We start from the raw sequence: 21074 nt of genomic DNA on the forward strand, positions 1-21074 counted from the left end.
CTGATGACCAAAACTGCTCCCCCCACCCCCAGAGAGAGCCACTGGTCAAGCAAAAGCTTTGGTGCCAAGCAGATCTTTCCAACCCCAGCTCTATCATTTATTTGCTATGGGACTTGAACAAGTTACTTTAATGCTTTCAAATCTCAGTTTTCTTTTCTGCAACTGGGATTTTAAATGTCTGATTTATTGCAGGGGGTGGTGGTGGTTAGGACTGGAGATCGTTTAGACTTAAGTCTCTCCTGCTGTTCTTGCCACTACATCACCACCACCGCAATTCTTTGTGCCTGTTTCTCATACTACACAGTTAACGAGAGACCATCTGAGATCCCAGCTCTCACCACAAGCACTGGCAAAGAGCAAGTGCTCAGAGAGGATAGACTGAAAGGAATACGGAGCCCCTTCCTCCTAAACCCCACAGAAGGATCCATGGACCATCACCTTGCAGCACTCATTCTCATCCCTGGGTGGCCAAAGTTCTGAAAGGTATACATTTCAAATCACAGTACTGATGGTAGGAAAACAGCCTGTGAAGGCCCAGGGAAAAAGTGCATCCCATTAATCTGCCACAGCCAATACCAGAAGCTGGTATTTGAAAAGCACTCGGTAGTGGCAGGGGCAAAGTATTAAGGAAGGTGGGGAGGGAGCACATTCTCCCCATAGCTAGGTTTTTCCAACCGGGACAGCTGAGACTTGGGAAGAGTCTGTCTGGCAGGAGATAGCCCTTTGGTGCAGTGACACTTCGGTGCAGTGACCTGACGTGACTCCCTGTGGGACTGATTTTATTCCTGGGAAACCACCTCTAACAACAATGTGCCCTTGAAAGCAGCTCATCACACTTCCTAGAGGCTCACTGCTTATGACTCGTGTGCCAGCCAGCTAGCTGGAAAGTGCCCAGGACCAAGGCTAAGGCTGAAACCACTTACCACACATTTCTAGACCCAGCGAGAAACAGCTCCGTTCTGCAAGTCTTTGCTTATTCCAACCATGTCCTCTAATCCAAACTCAATAATAAACACACATTCTGCATAGGGTAAATTCTAGTTTTTCCGGACACACGTTTCATATGATGAATCTTAGTTGCAAACACCACATGCTGATACTACATGTGAAGCATTTCAGGAAACTCAAATCGAACTGCTCAGTCTCAGTCCTTCCTGCTGGTTGAAGATATATTCGTTTGTTGCTTTAAAATCAGTCCTTGCTATCAAAATTTCCAGACAGATTTTTGTGAAATCTATCAACACTTTCTTGATGCCCTTCCATTTGATTTTACTACTTTCACTGAGGTGTGAGGCTCCTTTAAGATGATGTAACAGTTGCAATCCTGGGATTTTGCTTGTGTTGCTGATATTTAAAATACTAATGGCAATACTTTAAAATGGGGCTGGAAGAAGTTCAACACAAAGCAAACTTAAGGATCTTAAAAGCTCCTTCACCTTCTCCCCACCCAGATGCTACAGTGCGGGTGGAGAGGATTATTACAGAGCACTGGAATTCTATGCGGGGAGGGGGGTGCGGGCAGAGGGAGGATGGTCACAGAAGGGTTATAAATATCAGCAGCCCAAACTGTGAGCTCCTGGGCTGAGAACAACTGACAGACTGTAGTCTCCCTTTAAAGGCACAGAACAAGGACGTTCCCTCAAGTATTTCCACAAAGGAAGTTCCTCTTCTCCACAGAAACGCTCCATCAACCGAACACCTGCATCAACAACTCTATGCAAAAGAAACTGCAGATGCCAGGAAAAGTGACGAGGACGTTTTTAAACCAGACACAGATTAGCACCAGCAAAAATAAAGAACTCAGGGCCTGGCCTAGAGCAAGGCTGATTTACAGGCAGTTGTTGCTATGACAGAGTCATAATCAGATTACCAGAAGGCGGCTTGCTGCATAAATATTTAACTCAATCAACAAGCACCTTTCCAACTGAGCCCTCACTTTCCCACACAGAGATGGCACTTTTCTCCCAGGGCACTGGTTCTCAACTGAGGGAGGTTTTGCTTTCTAGGGGACATGTGGCAATGTCTAGAGGCATTTCTGGTTGTCACACTGGGGAAGGGTTGCTACTGGCATCTAGTGGGTGGAAATCAGGGATGCTTCTAAACATCCTGCAATGCACAGGATGGTTCCCACAATAAAGAATTATCCAGCCCAACTAACCCTGTTCTAGGACATTCTTTACTTCCTTGCACCCCAGTAATTCCTATTGGAGTAGCCTTGTTTAAGGAAGAAAGAAAGAAAAGAAAAGAAGAAAATAAAAGAAAACAAAACCAAACCCAAGACCGGCCAAGGGTCAGCACAAGGCAGGGATGGTGGGTGGTGGTGGTGGGGTGTCTACCCATCTTATCTTGGCTGCTGCAAAGCAGGAGGTACCTAAACCTCAGGTGACAGACAGGTCACACCACGTGTGATTCCCTTTCTCTCCAAGGGCAGGCAGCTAATGCTGGCCTCTTGTTTGCTTTCTTCTCTGATAAATCTAACCTGCAAAGATGCAGATGAGCTGATACCATCTTTGTAATTATTGAAAGGAAGGAGTGAGCATCTTTGTGCAAACTGGCAGTCACTCAGCTCCGCAGCAGGCCTTGGCCTCCTTGAGTGTTCACATGTTTGCAAAGGGAAGCCTAACCTTGCTTTCTGTGAGGCAAAAAATAAATAAATAAAAATAAAAAAATCAAATGAAGAGGTTTATGGGGCTTTCTTGCTCTGGCTTCACAGTAGGATAGAGGTCTCCAGCCAGGCGCTGCAAGTGTTTGCAGTCCCCGACCCTGGGCTCCGCTCAACCTGAAGCGGGACTGAGAGGAGCCCTAAGGAAGCCTGCTGCCTCACCCACAGCCACCAAAACCAAAACCTCCACACGCTTCCTGACTGAGAAGCCAGCGTGGTTTGTGATGGGGGTGTGAGGGAGGGGCTGGTGTAAGACTCAGAATGATCTCAGTTCTTGATTACAAAACCTACACACGGAATTTCAAAATGAGGAAAGCCTCTTGTTATCAAGAGACTTCACAGATTTCTTCTGCAAATTTTGAGTCTTTTTCTTGCCTTACTAGGAAGGTCACCCTAGGGGAATTCTTTCAGTGAAATAAAGGTCCCTCCTTTCTAGTTAGTCTTGTGAATGTATATACAATTCCTTTTCCTCAATAATCAGAGACTCTTGTTCAGGAAAACGGAATTTCCTGAAGAGATTAGCCAAAGTCTTTTCCTTCCAGTTTTCTGAAAACACACTCAATATTCTCATCTGTGATTTCTGGAATGGCTTCTTCGTTTCTACTTTCAATAGAGAGCTGAACCCAGGAAGGCGCTGAACCCAGGAAGGCGCCGAACTCAGAAGGCTGGGGGTCTTTGCCTGTTTAGTGGGAAAGGACTCTTTTCACCCATCTGAAAGGTCCTCACTGGCTGACCAGATTCCATCAATTATTCAGAAGAAATTGAGGGAAAAGCCTTTCCTAGGAATAGTGACTCGGTTTTTCACATTCATTTCAGGAGAAAATAATTTTTCCCACAGGCTAACAGCCTTTCTGTTGCACAGTCCCAAGTGAGCCCAGGGTTCTCCACAGACCTGACTCATCTGCCTTTTCCGACCATCCAGGGGAGTGAGCTAGGTCAAAGCACAGCCCCATGCTTCCATCTCACAGATTTATACCCTATTCTCTTCAGCAGATTCTGTGCTGATAACATGATCCCATTATAATAAGAAAGGGTTCAAAACTTAAAGCTAATGCTGTTTTTAACTCTTTATGTTCATCTCTGACCTTTCCTTATTGAAAACAATTTGAATCTGAAAGCAGAGTCACACTGTATGCATCTGGTCTACCGCTGGACTACAGAGCACATTAACCCAGGAACTAAAGGCTCAGATCATGAAAATGACTCAGTCCTCAGAATGGGTCCAAAAGGACCTTCCCTTTACTCAGTCTCTAGGGGACTTTCCCTCTCTCATTGTTTTCACTTCCCATGAGCTCAGCATGAGATCAGCCAGGACTGGGCTCCTCCCCTCCTGACTTAAGACCCTTGTTGGGAGGAGGCAAAAACTCTTCCCAAAGCCCTTGACGTGGAACCAGGCTTCTGATCTGCATCCCCAACCTGAGGAGGACACACGCAGGGTACCCAACTTCACCATCCTCTTTCTCTCACTTCCGGCCTTGCCTTGTCAACACCGGTTCTTTGCAGATAAACACACTACAGGTGACCAGCTGATCAGTATCTGGTCCCAGCCTTCATATCCGCAGTACTGGTGGTGGGAGGCGTCTTAGAAATCAGTGAAGTAAGTCTGCTGTGACAAGCATCTAAGCAGCTACTGAACCCCTGAGCGCTGCTAGACTACATGCTGGGATACAAATAAAATAGGGTAACGTCTAGTCATTTCTTAAAATCTTCCAGCAACATCAAAATTCAGAATGTCTCTAGAAACCAAAGATTAAACGAAAGGAAACAGTTACTTGTCCTCAAATCCAAACACTATATATGCCTGCCTGTGTTCTCTCTTTTTAAATTTTAGTCAAATTTAATGTAATTTAAACAGGCTTGTTGACTTCATTTTCTAGCTCACCGAAGATCAGAAGGAAGGGACAGACTGCTCAAGGCAGACCCAGCAACAGCTGGGAAAAGCAACAGCAGTAAGAAATAATACTCGAAATCAGGGTGATGGGGGAGCGGAAAGTGCCCCTGCCACGTTTATACACACACAAATACCCAATCCAACCAGTACAGCAATTAGAGGCCCTAAGCAAGGCCTTCAATACAGAACTCAATCTGCACAGTAATTTAGGAACATTTAATACCGAGCAGCCCCAAATGTCTCTCAGGCCCTTGAGGATATCACTATAGTAGAGAACAGCATAATCTTTTTAGTAATGTTAACCTGGACTCATAAAGAAAAACTGATGCACAATATAATGTTTAGAAAATTAGGCAAATAAAAGTTAAAATAACTCTCACATAAACCAGAATCTAGTTTCATAAAACTATTTTGGAGCCTCAAGGGATAAGCTTCAGTTTTCTAGAAAACTCATTTAGTTGGTTAGACTGTTAATTCTAAGAACCCGGATCCGAGTAAATGAGATAAATGAAGCATGCCTGCAGGGAAAGGCTTAACCATGGAAGAGGAAAGAGAAGCATTTGTGGTGAAGCAGGAGAGGCCACCCTGCCACTGGAACAGGTGTGGGCGTTTCCCAGAAGAAAACACGTGGGCTAATGGGTTTGAACTTTCTCCACAGACCCTTTCTTTACCCAGCGTCTCAAGGATCCCAAGTACAATGACTTGTGTTGCTCCAAACTGCACTGTCTCCAAACACTGTAAGGGGGTCTTCAGCCAGCGTCCCACCTTGGTGCTGAATATCTATCCCCTTAGCTAGAGAGGCCCTTCTGAAACAGTCACCTTTCTACACCTGGATCTTGTCTACAAACGTGTGACCTTTCTCAGGGCCACATGACTGTGATCTGGCATCAACACCATCTTTCCATCCATGTTTTTAACAGAAAGAATCCTGGTAGGCAGAGGCTCTGAGAGAACAAATTAACTCTGAAGGCAGGAGCATTAGTTACTGTGTAAGTGGGAATAATTATCACAGTGATGGAAGTATCCTTTCCAAATCTACTCAACGCACCAAGAAGGAAAGAGCAACAAACAGGCCACCCGCAGGGGAGCGAGGCACTTTTAGGTAAATCTTGGTGTGAAAAGCTCATACAGTGAGAGCCAAGACTCAGTGGCCAGCACTGAGTTCCAAGCACCAACCCGGCAAATTCGCACTTTTGAGTCAACTCCTCTCATCTTCCCCTGTTTTAATATAGACTCGCAAAATCTCAGGACTGGAAATTCTGACTCAGGCAAAGAAACAAAACACTTCTGCAATTAAGGCGGTGCTTCTCAAACTCCCCCACAGGCAGGGACCGTGTGTTCCTGGGGAGTTTGGGGCGGAGTTGCAAGCACTACTTGATGCAAGTGGAAAATTTCTTTGAAGTGTCATGTTTTGTCTTAATAATTCATGAGAATTTTGCATTTTATTTCATAATACATCAACAATTTTCCCTCGAAAGCTGTGAAAAAACCCCATACTTTAAGAAGATGAGCCCATGTCTATCTTAAGGTTTCTCATATCTCAGTTTGAAAAACAGGGCCCTCAAAACACACTCACTGCTGTTATAAAATCAGGTAACTTGAAATTTTAACAAATCACAAGAGGAGATTATTAAGAGTAAGAAATAAGGTTTGGACATTTCTTTCTATACCCTTAATTGATCATACATATTGAAATAAATTACAATAAAAAAGATCCAAACCAGTTGCCCAGATGTCCAAGAGACTGTTTAGTCTCCAAACTGTATGCTTTAATGGTGACAGAAGTGAGAAGAATGAAACCAGGGACAGAAGTGAAGATGTCTACTCAATCGGCTTCCCAGTTACAAGAAAAGAAATACATATATTAGACAGAAAAAGGTTAAAAAACAAGGGCAGGACTTACTTTAAAATCTGCTAACTGCTGGTTGATGACATCCACCTCGGTCCCCACGACCCACTGGAGGGCCTCTCCCTCCTCAGCCGCTGTGGTCATGTCATTGAGAGCTTTCAGTTTCTGGTAGAAATCCTCCACTCGGCCCAGGGTCAGCTCCAGCTGCTCCTGGCGAGCTTTACTCCTCTCCGTCAGTTTGCCACACTGTTTGTTCAGGGCTTCTAGCTCCCTCTTGAGACCCAGCAAGTCCAGGGTCCCCTCTTCCTCCAGCATTTGTCGGCACTCTGCTTCAGAGGCCTCTATGTCTAGCTTGAGGGCTTGGATTTTGCTGAGGAACAGCCGGACGTCCTCAATCTGAGACTGGAGGCTGTCAGCATCCCTGCCGACAGCACCCATGCCGTCAAGCTCATCGTCCAGGTCTGCCAGTTGAGAGAACATTTCTCGGACTCGGCAGTGAAACTGGCCGATCCCCTCCAGCTTGTTTTCCATTGCCAGGCAGCCACTATTCACTCTTTGCTTCACTTCTAGGAACTCTTGCTGGGCGACCTCAGCTTGATGCAGAAGCTGGGAAGCATCGGACCCATCCGGGGCGTCCTCCACGAGGCCCTGAGTGAAGTCCCTCAGGTAGCGCACCTGTGGCTGCAGGGCTTGCAGCGCTTCCTGCTGGGCTCTCAGCTTCTCCAGGTTCTTGTTGCTGCAGGCTTGAGAGCCGAGAGCATCAAAGATCTCGAGTTGATGTTTGGCCCCTTCAACTTTCTTTTCAATGTTCTTAAAGCTTTCCTGGAACTCCTTGAGCCTCTGAGTCATTTCTTCAAGGGACCCTGTTTTGGCCTGTAGCTCTTCTGTAATGGAATCCATGTTCTGGTTGATCCCAGCCTTCTCATCCCGAATATCGTCCTCATCTGTTTCCGAAGAGTTGATGAGAATGTCAGCAGCGCTGTTGAGTATTTCCAGCAGAGAGCGACGTTTTTCCACCTCACTCAGCATAGCCTTTGATCTCAGGAGACTGGACTCCAGCTGCACGGGGTCCAGAGTGACCCGCAAGTCAGACATCTTGGCCTTACAATCTTCTATCCATGGCACGAGGTCCTCCACGTGCCACCGGTATTTCTGAGCTTTCTGCAGACAGTCCTTGAGCCTGGCTTGTCTGTCTGCAGTTTTTCTGCTAAGCTCTTCCCAGTGGCTCTTGAGCTCAACCAGCTGGTTTTGTAGAGTCTTCTTCTCTTCTCCAGGGGGCACCGAGAGAAGCAGGGATTCTCCTTCTGCCACAATCACCTCATAGGAACCACTGTGCTGGTTAAGGCTCTTCTGAAACTCTTCGTTCTCCTGTAGCTGAGACTGTAGCCGCTCCAGTTTTGCAGAAATTGGGCAGTTTTTTGCTTGCTGGCTTTGTCTGTCATTCAACCAGGTTCTCAGCTCATCAAACATTTGCTGGAACTGCTGGGTGCTGGCAAGAGCTGCCTGGAGTCTGTTCATGCGATCAGCTGAAATGAGAAAATCAAATTTAAATCATCAAGTCTGAACATGGCATCTAAAATGTTAGCTGAGAGTACATCGGCTTATCTTAGGGACAGGAAATCATGCTTAACTGAGGGCCTACCATACAAGAAGCACGGAGCTAGGCTCCTTCATGTACTCTATCCTATTTAATCCTCACATCAACCTTGTAAGGTGATCTAAGTAACAGAAGCAAACTTTTAACTTCTAAGCTGGTAAAAAGCCTTAATGTTTCTAGAAAAAGAGGCAAAAAGTTAACGACAAAAATTTTTTGTGCAAGGCCATGATAATTAAGTCTAGGACATGTTCTGATTTTGTACATATGGTGTATGTGTGTGTGCGCATAACTGCACAGTCTAAAGAAAACGAGTATCAGCGAAAGTATGTATGTAACTCCACCTCTAAGTACATCTATGAGCATGAATCTCTACCTGCTGGCTAAGTTTATATGGGTACTCTTATCTCTAGGATTACGGTAAAGCTTCACAAGTTGCTAGTGCCCAATCAATGTGTAATGACCAAGGCAATTTTCACTAGCTGGACAAAGGGATAAGGGAACGCTATTCTGAGTCCAAAAGCTACTTAAAGGTCACCTTAGATTTTTGGGATGACCACTAACCCATGCCTTCTTTTGGCTTGCCACTGATAATGGCAGCAGTGTGTTCCTCACCCAACGTACCTGCAAGGTCTTCTAAACCTTGGAGAGGCAGGGCAACTGTCTCCAAACGCTTCTTCAGCTCATCCTTGAGGTACTGCTCACCAATGAGCACTGAAAGTTCATCGCAGAGGGTTTGTGCCTCCTTAATTTCGTGGTCTAATTGCTCCACATCAGATCGAATCTCACTGGTCTCCTCTAATTGCTGCTTCACAGCTTCAGGTTGGGTGCTAATGGCTGACTGGCCACTCAGTCGCTGTCCAACTGCCTTCACTTTCTCTGACAAGTCCTGGAGTAGTTCCTGGTACTGGGTGCTTTTGACAATAGCTTGGTCAATTTGGCTGGAACGGGAATTGAGTTTGTCAGTCAGCTCAATCCACTTCTGATTGATGCTCTGGAGTTCCTTCTGTACTTGGCTGGTGGATGGAGAGCCATCTCCAGGGCCTGCTAGGATGCCCTGAGCTGCCTCGTTCAGCTGCTCATGCTGTTGCCTACGTGCTTCAAATTCCTTCAGCATAAACTGTAATAGAAATGACACCAAGATGTTTAGAGAGAAAAGGCAGGTCTAAAAACAGTGTCAAAATAAAAACTGACTTTGGATCGTGCCAAGTAGTGCCAACTCCTTCTGAAAATAAACCAGAAAACTCCAAGGACCAGGCTACCAGGAAAATGCAGTATCACTTTTAACAATTGCTTAATAAAAACCTGTTTTGAAAGGATCATTGATTGTGTCTATTTTATTTCTTTTCCTTATTTGCCCTATACTGTTTCAACATCAGTTAATAAGGTTGGCCTGGGTTGGGAAACCACAGTTTGTTTTCTGGATTGGCACTCATCAGCTTTGTCAGGCAAAACCCAGACCTGTGAATTGGGAGCTTGGTCCCCAGAGTCAGCTACGTTACTGGCTGGGCTTGCCATTTCAACTCTCAATGCCTCTGCTTTTCTTATTAGTTCCTTTCTCGAAGTTCCAACAGCACATCTACTCTGTACATTATAATGCAGTACAACTGAATAACTTGCTTTTTAAAACAAGTACCACTCCTTTTCATTCTTTTCTATCCACTGTTTCACTCATCAAAAAAGTTGGGATTATGGGCTCTGAAGTCAGACAGCCTGGTTCAAATCCTGACTCTATCACTTGCTAGCTGTATAAACTTAGGCACGTTTTTAGAAGTTCTCCAAATTTCAGCTTTCTCATCTATAAAATGAGGATAGTAAACTACTCACTTGGCTGTCGTAGGGTGACATAAGAAAACTTATGGAAAGTACTCAGCACTTACACTATATAAAAATAAATATGACACGACCTGAAGGAAAAACAGCTGTGTAAGTAATGAACTATGATAGAATGTAATGAAAGTAAAAATGATAAAATGCTGATGTGAACTTAGAACTGTGAAAGCAAGAAGTAAAGGTGGTTAATTCCTCAGAGGAGACAAAAGCAGAAGGGAGAAATCAGGAAAGGTTTCACAGATGGTACTATAAAGGATACATGAGTTCTCCAAGTGAACAGAGTGAGGCTGGTTTCAAGGAGGGCCTGGGATTAGCAAAGGCACAGAGATCGCGACATATGAGTGCAGTGTGATCAGGAAAGAACCCATTATCTGGCGTGGGAAGAAGCCTGGGTAAATGGGGAAAAGCTGGCAAGGCAAACCAGGCCACGCATGTACCACGTCAGCAGGTACTCGAATTTTGTCCAATAGTAAACCAAGAGCCACAGAAGTGTTTTAATATATTCAGATATATGATTTAAAGGGATGATTTGATAATTGTGTGGAGGATAAACTAGACCAAGAAGCCCTTCAGCATGTTGTTGCAATGGTACAGGCCTGAGATCCAGCGTACCTAAGGCATTTAGAATGGAGAAGAGTTTAGAACAGTGGTTCTCAAATTATGGTCTGGTGGCCTCTGGGAGTCCTGAGGCCCTTGCATGAAGTCAGTGAGGTAAAAACTATTTTCATAATAATAATAAAATGTCATCCGCCTTTTAAAACTCTTACTCTCTCACAAATATTCAAAGAGGTTTTTCAGAGGCTACATGACATCTGATATCACAACAGACTGAATGCAGAGGCAGACATGAAAATCTATGAGAATATTCCATTAAGCCAGACATTAAAGAGATTTGCAAAGATATAAAACAATGACACTCTTATTCAATTTTGTACATTTTGGAAAACATTTTTTCATAAAAATGTTACTTATGTTAATGTTATGGTTTTATTACTATTGTTTTAAAATTATTTAACAAATACATATTTTAAAAATTCTTCAATTTCAATATAGTTAATCTCAATTAGATATCAGTAGATAAACACAAGCTCTTTGGGGTCTTCAATAATTTTTAAGAGTGTAAAATGGCTTGGAGATCAAAAAGTTTGAAAACCACTGGATTAGAAAAAATATTTATAACTGGAGTAAATAGGACTTGGTAATTAATTAGATGCAGGGGTTAAAAGAAAGTGTTCCTTCAAAACTTACTCGTAGGCCTTAACTTAGGGTACTTGGTGGGTGGTGAAAAGAATCAGAACAAGTTTGGGGAAGGATACAGAACAAAGGAAGGTTCTAGGCATAATTACACTAGAGATGACATAATTGAACTAACCTAAATTTCTAGATGTGAGGCACTTAAATCAATTTTTTGAGGTCTGATCAGCAGAAAATCTTTGAGTGAAGCCAGCAGATATATGATATTGCATGAAGCAATAGGGATCACTACCACTGGGGATTAAAAATAAAATGTGATTCTACCATTTAGTCAGGAGTTCCGATTCTCACATCTGCTCACTCTACTGCCTCTGCCAAGGATATTAATACTATAGTTATTGAATGTTTACTCTTGAGCAGGGACCATGATAAAGATCTTACAAACATCTCATTTAAAGTGAGGAAATGGAGACTCTGAGAAGTTAAATGACTGGTCCAGGGACATCTAAATCTACTTGTTGAGAGTGGCATTCAAACCCAGGTTCACATGACTCTGATTTCTTTGCTCTGGAGTATTCAGCCATACTGCTCACCTGGACCTGCTGCTTTTGTGCATTCAGCATGTTGGGGTCAATAGACAGGGGCCCCAGCACTCCCATCATCAGTTCCTTCTCCATCAGCCAGGGCCGGAGCTGGGATTCTGCAGCCTGGAAGCAGGCCAGATGACTTGCAGATTCCTCCAGCTGCCTTTGCCGAGCCATTGTCACTTCAGTGGCCCTTTCCCACTGGGAATCTGAAGAGAGGAAATGAGAGAATGTATTTTTTTTTTTAATTCTCATCAGCCACTGGCCTAGTCCCTAAATTATGTTCCTAATATACTAGAGGAAATGATCCCTGGAGCATTATTTAAGTATTTTCTTAAGTTAAAAATAACCTGCACTTGATCTTAGCTAAAGTAACAAACAGTTTTGTATTTTGATTGTGGTGGTGCTTATATGAAACTACCCATGAGATAAAATTGCACAGAACTACATACATAATGCATGTAAAATATCTTATGCTATAAACATATTATTTTATAACCTGTTTCTCAACTTACTACATCATCAACATTGTTCATGCCAATGAGATTTTTCATAGCAATACATATTTATCTACATCATTTATAGTTCAATATTATGAATGCAGCATAATTTATCTAATTCCTTCATTGAATGTTTAGATTATTTCCCATTTTTCATTTTTATCATCAGTGTTCTCTTTGTCACAGCAGATTGTTGGTCTGACTTGCCCAAGAAAGCCAAACTTCTGACACTTTGAGTGGAATCTCTAAATTTTTTCCGTAATCAGGCTCATTATTCACTAACCCTATCTGGCCCTCTTGCTTATGAAAATTAACTAAAAATAATCCCTGTTTATTGAATGTACTGAAATCCTGTATTTGCTTTGAAGACAAGCAGTTTAGTGATTCTGTAACGTACTGAGCTCCTCTTGCACTTTCTTCCAGTTTTCTGCTTCTTGCGAGTTGGGATATGTTTTCAGTAATCCAGCCAGGGCTTCCTTTACATTTTGGACTTTTGGAGAATTTTGTTCCAATTCAGCCAGGAAGGCCTAGTAGAAAGAACACCACATATGTCATGAGATTTCTGGACAGGAAACCAAGCAGGGAGGAAATGATGGGAAGACTGGGCGCCAATTATAGGCTCTACTTCTGCTTCTATTTGTGAATTGTTTTGTGATTTTAAGATACTTAACTCTTCTGCTTCAATTTTTATTTAACAGGAAAATCTAGATGGCAGGATCTGAATTTCTTTTATGTACAACACCTTAGTAACCCAATAATAAAATGACTAATCCCTATAAACTAAGGGTGCCGAGATCTGATGATGACAATGATGACAGTGATGGCATGTTTACACAGCTGTGGGAGATTAAATACTAGGCTCAACTGGAATATAAAAATTTGAGGTGAAAAATCTTTATAGGACTTTCTTATTTCTTCTGACATTTTTCCTAATCTTACATGCCAACCTTAAGAATGAACTGCGAGCATGGCTGCTTAGATTGCTTAGATCCCTCCCGGAGTTGGAAAGGTGCTTTGATGAGAATGGCCTGGCTTGTACCATCACACAGAAAATGAGATCCCATTTTCAGAGAACTAATGCTTCTGGGGAGGGTTATTCTTCTGCAAACAGATCTGCTGTTTGTTGCTCAGTCTGATTTATAACAATTTCTAATTTCATAAGTAAGAAAGTTCTCTGGAAGAGTTTAGGCATATCAATCACTTGAAAGTCAAAAAAGCTGCTCCTCACAGCCTGGGTGGTTGGCCATGTCTCTCTCTCAGGCCCCTGGGCTCAGGCAGGAACACTCATACAACAGCCCCTTCCTCTTAGTGTCTGGGATACAGTTAACGTGACCACAGCACCTTGTTAGATTCGGCTTGGGCTCTCACTGTCTCTGTCTTGGTTGGAGATGAAGAGGCATCCATGCCTTTCAGGACTTCCTCTTTTGATTCCAGCCACTGCAGCACTGAGCTTGCCTCCTTCTGAACTTCCTGCATTCTGCTGAGGACAGCCTGAAGACTTTCCTGGCGCTCCCGAAGTACTCCCCCAAGTTTCTCGTATTTCAAGTTTACATCTGACATGTCACACTGGATCTCCGTCAGATCTAGCATCACAGAAACAGAAATCAGACTGGGAATAGCCCTCCAAGCATCCCCACTGGCTCCTCACTAAATTATTCATCAGGATTAAGTATCTCTCTTACTGCTTCTAGTGAACTAGAGATTATCTTCCCGCTAAATCACATACAAGTTCCTGTTTGCATACATACAAAAGCAAAAGAGCTCTCATTAATCTGCTTTCTGATTTTGGCATTATATACTTAGGTGTATAAATAAAATGCTAAGTAAACATGGGAGCAGCAAAAGTGAAGGGAGGGAAGGATTTGGGGCATTCTTCCACTTCCTCTTCTTCAAACTACAGAGAAGTCACCTAGCTGGGAGGCTGAGGGCTAGACTAGACTACCTCAAGTATAGCTTCTTTATCATTCAAAGATTTGCATACATTTCCTTCCAATCTGGTGGTCCAGTTTATTTGCTTGGTGCATTTATTTCACTGGCTGCCAACTTGTTTAGCCTCCAGCTAGCAACAAAGAGACATCACGGTTGCTTCTGCCCAGATTCTTACCCTCACTCCCATCCTGGCAGCAGTTCTTCACACACATGGAAACACACAGATGCAAACATGAACACTGTCCTAATACACCCAACAAAGAGGCACTTGGAAATGGCATTCTCACCTTTGCAGGTGTGGTATCCGTTTACACTGCCTACAGAGCTTCCTACAGAGGGCAGTATGGAACCTGAGCAGAAGGACAGAGAGACAAACAGGGCAAGACAAACGTGTTAGGAATACATACAGGCACTGAATTATTCTTTGGCACTCACTTTAAGCTCAGGTGTCAGGCAGTTAACACAGCACAAGACAACATACTCATGGAAAGAGACAAATCATTTTAGCTGCCAGGCAACAGTGTCTCTGGAGGTGTTTCAACTCCTTAGCAGTAACGATTACTAATCCTTTCTAGAGGAAATCCAAATTCTCTTCTTAAATCTCCAACTCGAATTCTTTGGATCTTGCCCTAATTTTCTGAAGCAAGTATTAGTAAACTCACTAAATCTTCAGAATGGATTTGACATACTTTGGAATGAGGATTTATAATACAGCCGAAAAGGTTCAACTTTAACATCAATGTTCTTCAACATAATAAAAATGAATAATAAGTACAATTAAGGACATAAAAAAGCAGCATTCTTTTACTAAAGACATTAAAAAGAGCCCTTCTTATATTGTTTCAAAAGATGCCCTGTCTTTTCTTTCATGACTTTCTGCTCCCCTTCTCACACCAGAAGACAGAAATTCTAAGCACCAATAAATCTGGCTCATAAATATTCCCATAAATTCTGTTTAGGGCCTGTGGTTCTTTTTCTAATTACGATTTCGCCTATATCCTCCCCAAGTTTATGCCTTGTGTTTCAGGAATATCCTAGGTAAGTAAAAATTAGATCACGTAACTGTAAACATGATACAGAAATATGAAGAACAGTCATGATCATAAGGTTACATTCAAAGGGCAGAATAAAACTCTCATGTGCACTGATTTCACTGTGGAAGAAGTCATGTGCAAGGTTATATCAGAAAATATTGATTCTAAAAAGCTTTTAAATGTTAACATTATTGTATTTTCAAATAAAAAATGGATCAAACAGAAAGATATTCCACCGCAGTGTGATGATGGCCAAAAAGAAACTGGACTAGTAATTCGGAGAAGATGGTCCTAGTCAAGACTGTCACTAATTCTGTACGTGAGCCTTAATCTGTGGACAGACGTCAGTATCTTCTCTGGGATATGAAAATAACACGACCTATGCTGACATCTCTCACAGGGTTACTGGCAAGAGGCAGTGAGGCAGTGTGTACGGAAGCTCTTTATGAAACCAGAAGAGCTACGTGAACGTGAAGAACCAGAACACTGACGGCTTTCCGGAGATGGAAGAGAACTTCTAGAGCACTCAAGGCTAGGGATCTTCAAACTGGTTCCCAAGCACTTTATGAAGGTGTTTTAGGGCCTCTGTAAATGTTTGGTTTAACTTCAACATTCAGAATATATTTCTAAGTACTTAGAAATGGCAATAAAACATGCACATTCAACTATGTTGAACACCACATTTTAAACCAGTAGGTACAATCAATTTATGCTGATTTGGGCGGGAAAATAAAGTAGCTCCTGCACCTCTACACACACATTTAAATTTCTTCTTGAGTGTCACTAATGGGAAAAGCTGTAGTTTTTCACTAGCACTTTATAATATTCAAACTTACACATGTCCACTCATGTACAAAGAATAACACCCATAGCACACGTGTATTACATTAAATAAAATGACAAAAAGGTTGAGGTACATCTACTCAGTGCAGGCTCTCATCAGGGTAGAACTGTGTAATAACAGAATTCTCAACAGTTCATACTGTAAAGTGAACTTTTAAAATGTGCTATCATTTACAACTATTTATCTGTGAGAACCGTATTTTCTGGATACAACGCAAACAAAAAAAAAAAAAAAAAAAAAAGAGAGAGAAAGAGAGAAATAAATGAAATAATGAAGCTGTCATCCAAAAATTCTTTTTAAAATTTTTATATGCACTAAGACAGTCTCAATATCCCTTACTGATAGATTTCATAGTAGATAAATGCTGTAAATCCACTTATAAGGGAAATTTATGCCAACAAAATATTTTTGTTTTATATTGTAGAGTTCTATATGAGATTTATTTTTAAAAAAGATTCTAGTACTTTAAAAAGTTTGAATAACCGCTGATCTAGTCCAGGAGTCACAAAACTTTACTCCACCTGCCAAATCTGTCCCTCTGCCTGTTTCCGTATATAAAGTTTTACTGGAACACAGCCACACCCATTCATTTATATATTATCTGTGACTGCTTTTGTGCTACAATGGCAGAGATGTGTAGTGTGACAGAGACCACATGGCCCACAAGCCTAAAATATTTACATATGGCCCTTTATAGAAAAGGTTTGCCTGCTGATTAAGCCACACACTAATAAATCACTGAACTCAGAAGTTTAAGTGTTAGAATTTAAAAATCACCAATTCCCTGAAATGTCACTTCTGGGTCGTTCCAACAGATTTTTAAACTTTAGGATACAACGGGAAAGTAGCCATTCTCAAGAAGAAAAAAGAAAATAACCTTTTCCCTTACTATTTAAGTGACTATAGGAATGCATTAACATAGTTTGGTAATAAAACCTATGAGTTTCCAATTAACAGCCAGCAAGTGACTATGAGCTCATAACGCATTTTGTTTGAAAGATTTAATTTGCAGGCAGAGATTATTCATGTATCTGGGCACAGTCTTTGTGTGTACTTCCAAGAAGTGTGCCAGTCCCCAGTGTACCAATACTGACTCCTAAAATCCTAGCTTTTCTCAAGATATACTTAAACACTCCAGGGCTGACCCCAATTTAAAGTTAATACATAGCCATTCCATCCACATATTTAAAAGAGAGAAATTCTTCAAGATGGAAATCCTTCTTTAATCCTTCTGCATTCTTTTGACAGTTCTAAGTGGGCCAACTAGTCCCTTTACTTTTTCCCATCACGGGAAGGGATTTTGCAAAATGGAGCAATGCTATAAAGCAAATGGGAAAACAGATCAGCTTGAGGGGGAAGACTGCTTTGTGAAACCCCCTTGGTTCTCATATCTAATCTTGATTCTGACTTTTATTAAGTAAAAGGTCATCACTACAGACCAAAGAAAAGAATGATGCTTATTCACCACATTTTTAAGAGCCTGAACTCACCTGTCTTGGCTTGGGAATCAGGTGCTGTGATCTCCATGATGAGATTTTCTAAAGAAGTACCTTTGCAGTTGATTTCTTCTACCAAAGTTCCCTTACTTGCCCAGTCACCTAGGAGACCCTGTTTAAAGAACAAGATGGCAAAATGTAGTATTTAGAGGCTTTCTCTTTATAAGTAGGGACACTTGTTCTACATGTACTCCCTTAAGTTTTGATAAGCATTAAGCAACCATCCTCCTTTATTTAGCCATTTCAAGATCATGGTTTAGCCAGCCAAGGTGTGGAAGAATGACATTCTGGAATATTCAGGACCTTCTCACTCATTCATTCATCAAGTAAATATTTTTTGAGCATTTACTATAGGCCAGGCATTGTGCCAAACACTGGGGATACAAAATAGGACTATGATACAGTTCCTAAACCAAGAGCTCAGATTATCAATTGCCTTATAATGTGATAAATGCTATTATAGAAGTATGGACAGCCACCAACTCTGAGCACAAAAGGAGACACATCAAACTCTGCCTAGAGGGAGGAAAGCTTGGAGTTAAGAGCTGGCCAGGTGGACAAAGGGAGCACTGTACGTGTAAAGAATAAAAAGGAAATGGTAATTGGAGGGTAAAATGAGGATACTGAGATGTAGAGAAATATAAAGAATTATAGGCTACACTTTGCATTTTCAAGGGAACCTTGTACTGGGTTTGAAGTCAGAGGGCTAAGCACACAGAAAGCCGTAGGAGACAATGGCATCTGCTCTAAGACAAAGGCATCTGGTCATGTCGTCTCTAAGCTGTGGAATTCTGCTCCTTTCAAAGCAGGGACACCATCTGAGCCTTCAGTCCCTTCCCTCACACTGAATTTCCCTGACAATCCATTTAAGTCTGCTTTTGACTTCAAGCTGCCGAACCGCAGCAGAGAAAGACACAGAGCCATGAACCTCTGGCAAGCTCACGCTGCCAAATTTCCAACTGAACCTTGTCCATTCAGAGCTTGTCAGTGCTTTTATTAGTCACTCTTGATTCCAAAGAGCCACAGTTCCCAAACTATGCACTGACTCACAGGATATTTTAAATTTTTGAGGGAAACACAGTGACATCTGTTGGACACCATGTGAACAACTCCTGTTATTTGGACCTGACCACTTAGCAAGTGAGGTTTTTTATTTTTTGTTTTGTTTTGTTTTGTTTTGACCTTGAGATGCCGTGAAAATTTTCTTGAAACACAAAGGGCACTGTGAATCAAGAAACTGGGGAACCTCTGTCCTAGGGAATTCCCTACAGCACATGCTCCTGGCATACTCTCTGTGAAAGCGATCAAATTCTTTCATCTGCTCAAGAGAAATCCTGTTTCACTAAGAAAATAAGGACAAAGCATGAGAGTTAGTTGGAGGCTGGTTTCAACAAAAAGAAATACATTAGAGGTGCAAATAGAGGCTGGATGACTATGAATCAAAGTTAATGGACACAGGATTCTGTAGCAGATGGGAGAAAGGTTGATCCTACCCTTGTAGGTACCTTCCAAGCATCTGAGTCTAACTCTTCTATTATTAGATGCAGTACCAGATCTTCTCTCTTCAGTTTCCTGATCATATATCTGGTTACTAGCTCACATGTAATTGTTTAATTCTCAAACATACAATGAGAGTGTTATCCTCTCAAGACTGGACTTTGATACATCTTTTTTATGACCCACCACAGCATAAGAGGCATCCCCCAAACACCTGAAACTTTACAGATATTATTCCCAGGTTATTTTTTAGGTTTTGTTTTTTAAATAGGAGATGTTTTGCTGCTCAGTGCTTGGATTGGGATAGGTGGGAATCACATGAAGAGAATGGAGGAATGCCTTTCTGATACAGACGGGTAACTTGGATTTCTCACACCACCTCCCCATCACAGTTGGAGATGAGTCCATACAAGCTTCCAGGCTGCTGTCTAGCCCGATTGCTGGAGATCCTTTTGTTCACCTACCTTCAGGTGTTCAATCTGTTTTTCCAGGTCTTTAGTACTCAAGAAAGTCTCTGTAGGTGGAATACTCCCTTCAGTTTCCTTCAGCCATTTCTGGAAAGTCCTAATCAGCTTCCGGAATTCATCCAATTGCTCCTGGCAAGATGACGCATCTTCCTCTCTGTCAATGGAGACATTTTGTTACTTGTTAAACTAAGCTTTGTAAAGAAGTCAACTTGAACTAAAACTAGGTTCATTCTAGGACTCAAAGCATCAGTTTTCTAAAAGGGACTTTCCTTCCCATAATCTTTTCCATGGCAGCTTTGGCTAAACAGCTACATACAATGTAGGAGAGCATCAAACTAAGGAATCTGTTGCCCTTGTTTGGACATTTCTGGGGAAAGGAGTCTTCAATCTTACTCTAGGCTAAAGTGAAAGTGAGGAAAACTAAAGGGAGCCTGCTATTTAGGTACTATGATACAATGGAAAGAATGCAGGCTTTGGATCTCGAGTCCAGCTCTGCTACTTTTTAGGTGTTTGACTCTTTCAAGGCCTAATTCAAATGCTAATTTCTTTAGCAAGGAAGGTTGCCAAAACTGAGGTACAGAGAAGTTAGGTTAAGTACACCAATGAATAAAATAAATCAAGGAGAAAGAAGAATTCAATCTGGAAATTAAGTTTTGGGAATGGTCACATCTATCAGACTTCAAGCCAGAGATCCTGGTTCTTCACACAGCTAAAAGGCCCTCAGCAGAGGGGAAGAAAAACAAAGCCTTCTTGGCCTGTGTCCCGTCCCCTTTCCCTACACTAAATAACCCACTGCTTACAGTGGTAATTTGAGCAACTGTTTTCCTCTAGTCACTAAAGCAGTCAACTGCTAAATTGAGGTATTTATGGCTAAACAAGAGAAGTTTTATCAAGCCCTTAAACCCAAGTGAAGCTTTCTGATGGGGGAATCATGGCTTTTCAACAGTCATCTGACAACCTGAAGTCAGCCACCTTTGTCATATATTCCCATGTCTGCATTAAAAGAAGAATCTAGAAACTCCTCTAAAACATCAACATAAATGGTCAAAGTAAGCAGGGTGAGTGCCAATATAACCCTTAATTATGTCTGGGAAGTCTCTTCCAGTTTTTCTCATTATGTCAAATCCTGTCACAATCCTACTTGCTGCCTGAAACTTGTTGTTTGGTCTGGTGACCCGGACTTTTTATTGTGCAAAGGGGGAACTGAGCCCCATGACTGAGAATGAAATCATTATTTAGTAACAGAAAAACCACTAAGCATCAAGCTGACTGAGTAGCTTTGTCTGAAAGAGGCACTTTTTAATCTCCTATGGCTCAGTAGTAGAGTTCTTGATGCCATCTTTTCTGGTGAAGGAGGAAGGAAGAGAAATCATTTCATTCAATAGCAAGAAAAAGTTAGCTCCACAACATTAACCCCCACCTATGAAAACTCACCTCTCTTTAATTGTCTTCTGCAGCTCTGCAAAGTCCTTTTTGAGGCTCTGCACTCTGTCCTGGTGCTGGGACAGGTCCAGTGCAAAGCCACAGGAGCTCAGGTCAGTGACTAGGTGCTCGAGAGTATCCAGGTTCTCCTGTTGGTCTTCCATTTCCAAATTGAGCTCCTGTAAAACAAACAAGGAAATGTATCAAATCCTCCGATCCATATAAATAAATAGACTTTAAAGAATGAGAGATATCTAGATTAAAGGTGGGGCAAGTTC

General features: G+C 42.0%; 1 protein-coding gene across 20 annotated transcripts in view; it reads right to left on the reverse strand.

Annotated features, from left to right (window-relative positions):
- The window catches only part of MACF1 (microtubule actin crosslinking factor 1), a 313971-nt gene that overhangs the window by 74005 nt on the left and 218892 nt on the right, over window positions 1–21074 (reverse strand). For 15 of the 20 annotated variants that reach the window (XM_064493716.1, XM_064493728.1, XM_064493720.1 and 12 more), the window contains 9 exons: window positions 20809–20975; window positions 19372–19528; window positions 17405–17522; window positions 14324–14386; window positions 13449–13690; window positions 12505–12634; window positions 11617–11816; window positions 8621–9116; window positions 6457–7928 (listed from right to left, as the gene is read on the reverse strand). In XM_064493716.1, the coding sequence (XP_064349786.1) occupies window positions 6457–7928; window positions 8621–9116; window positions 11617–11816; window positions 12505–12634; window positions 13449–13690; window positions 14324–14386; window positions 17405–17522; window positions 19372–19528; window positions 20809–20975 (3045 nt within the window). The remainder of the gene's footprint in view (window positions 1–6456; window positions 7929–8620; window positions 9117–11616; window positions 11817–12504; window positions 12635–13448; window positions 13691–14323; window positions 14387–17404; window positions 17523–19371; window positions 19529–20808; window positions 20976–21074) is intronic. The other 5 variants (XM_064493724.1, XM_064493729.1, XM_064493712.1 and 2 more) reach the window with 1 other exon arrangement.

Source organism: Camelus dromedarius, chromosome 14 (genome assembly GCF_036321535.1).
Source record: "Camelus dromedarius isolate mCamDro1 chromosome 14, mCamDro1.pat, whole genome shotgun sequence".
Lineage (NCBI taxonomy): Eukaryota > Metazoa > Chordata > Mammalia > Artiodactyla > Camelidae > Camelus > Camelus dromedarius.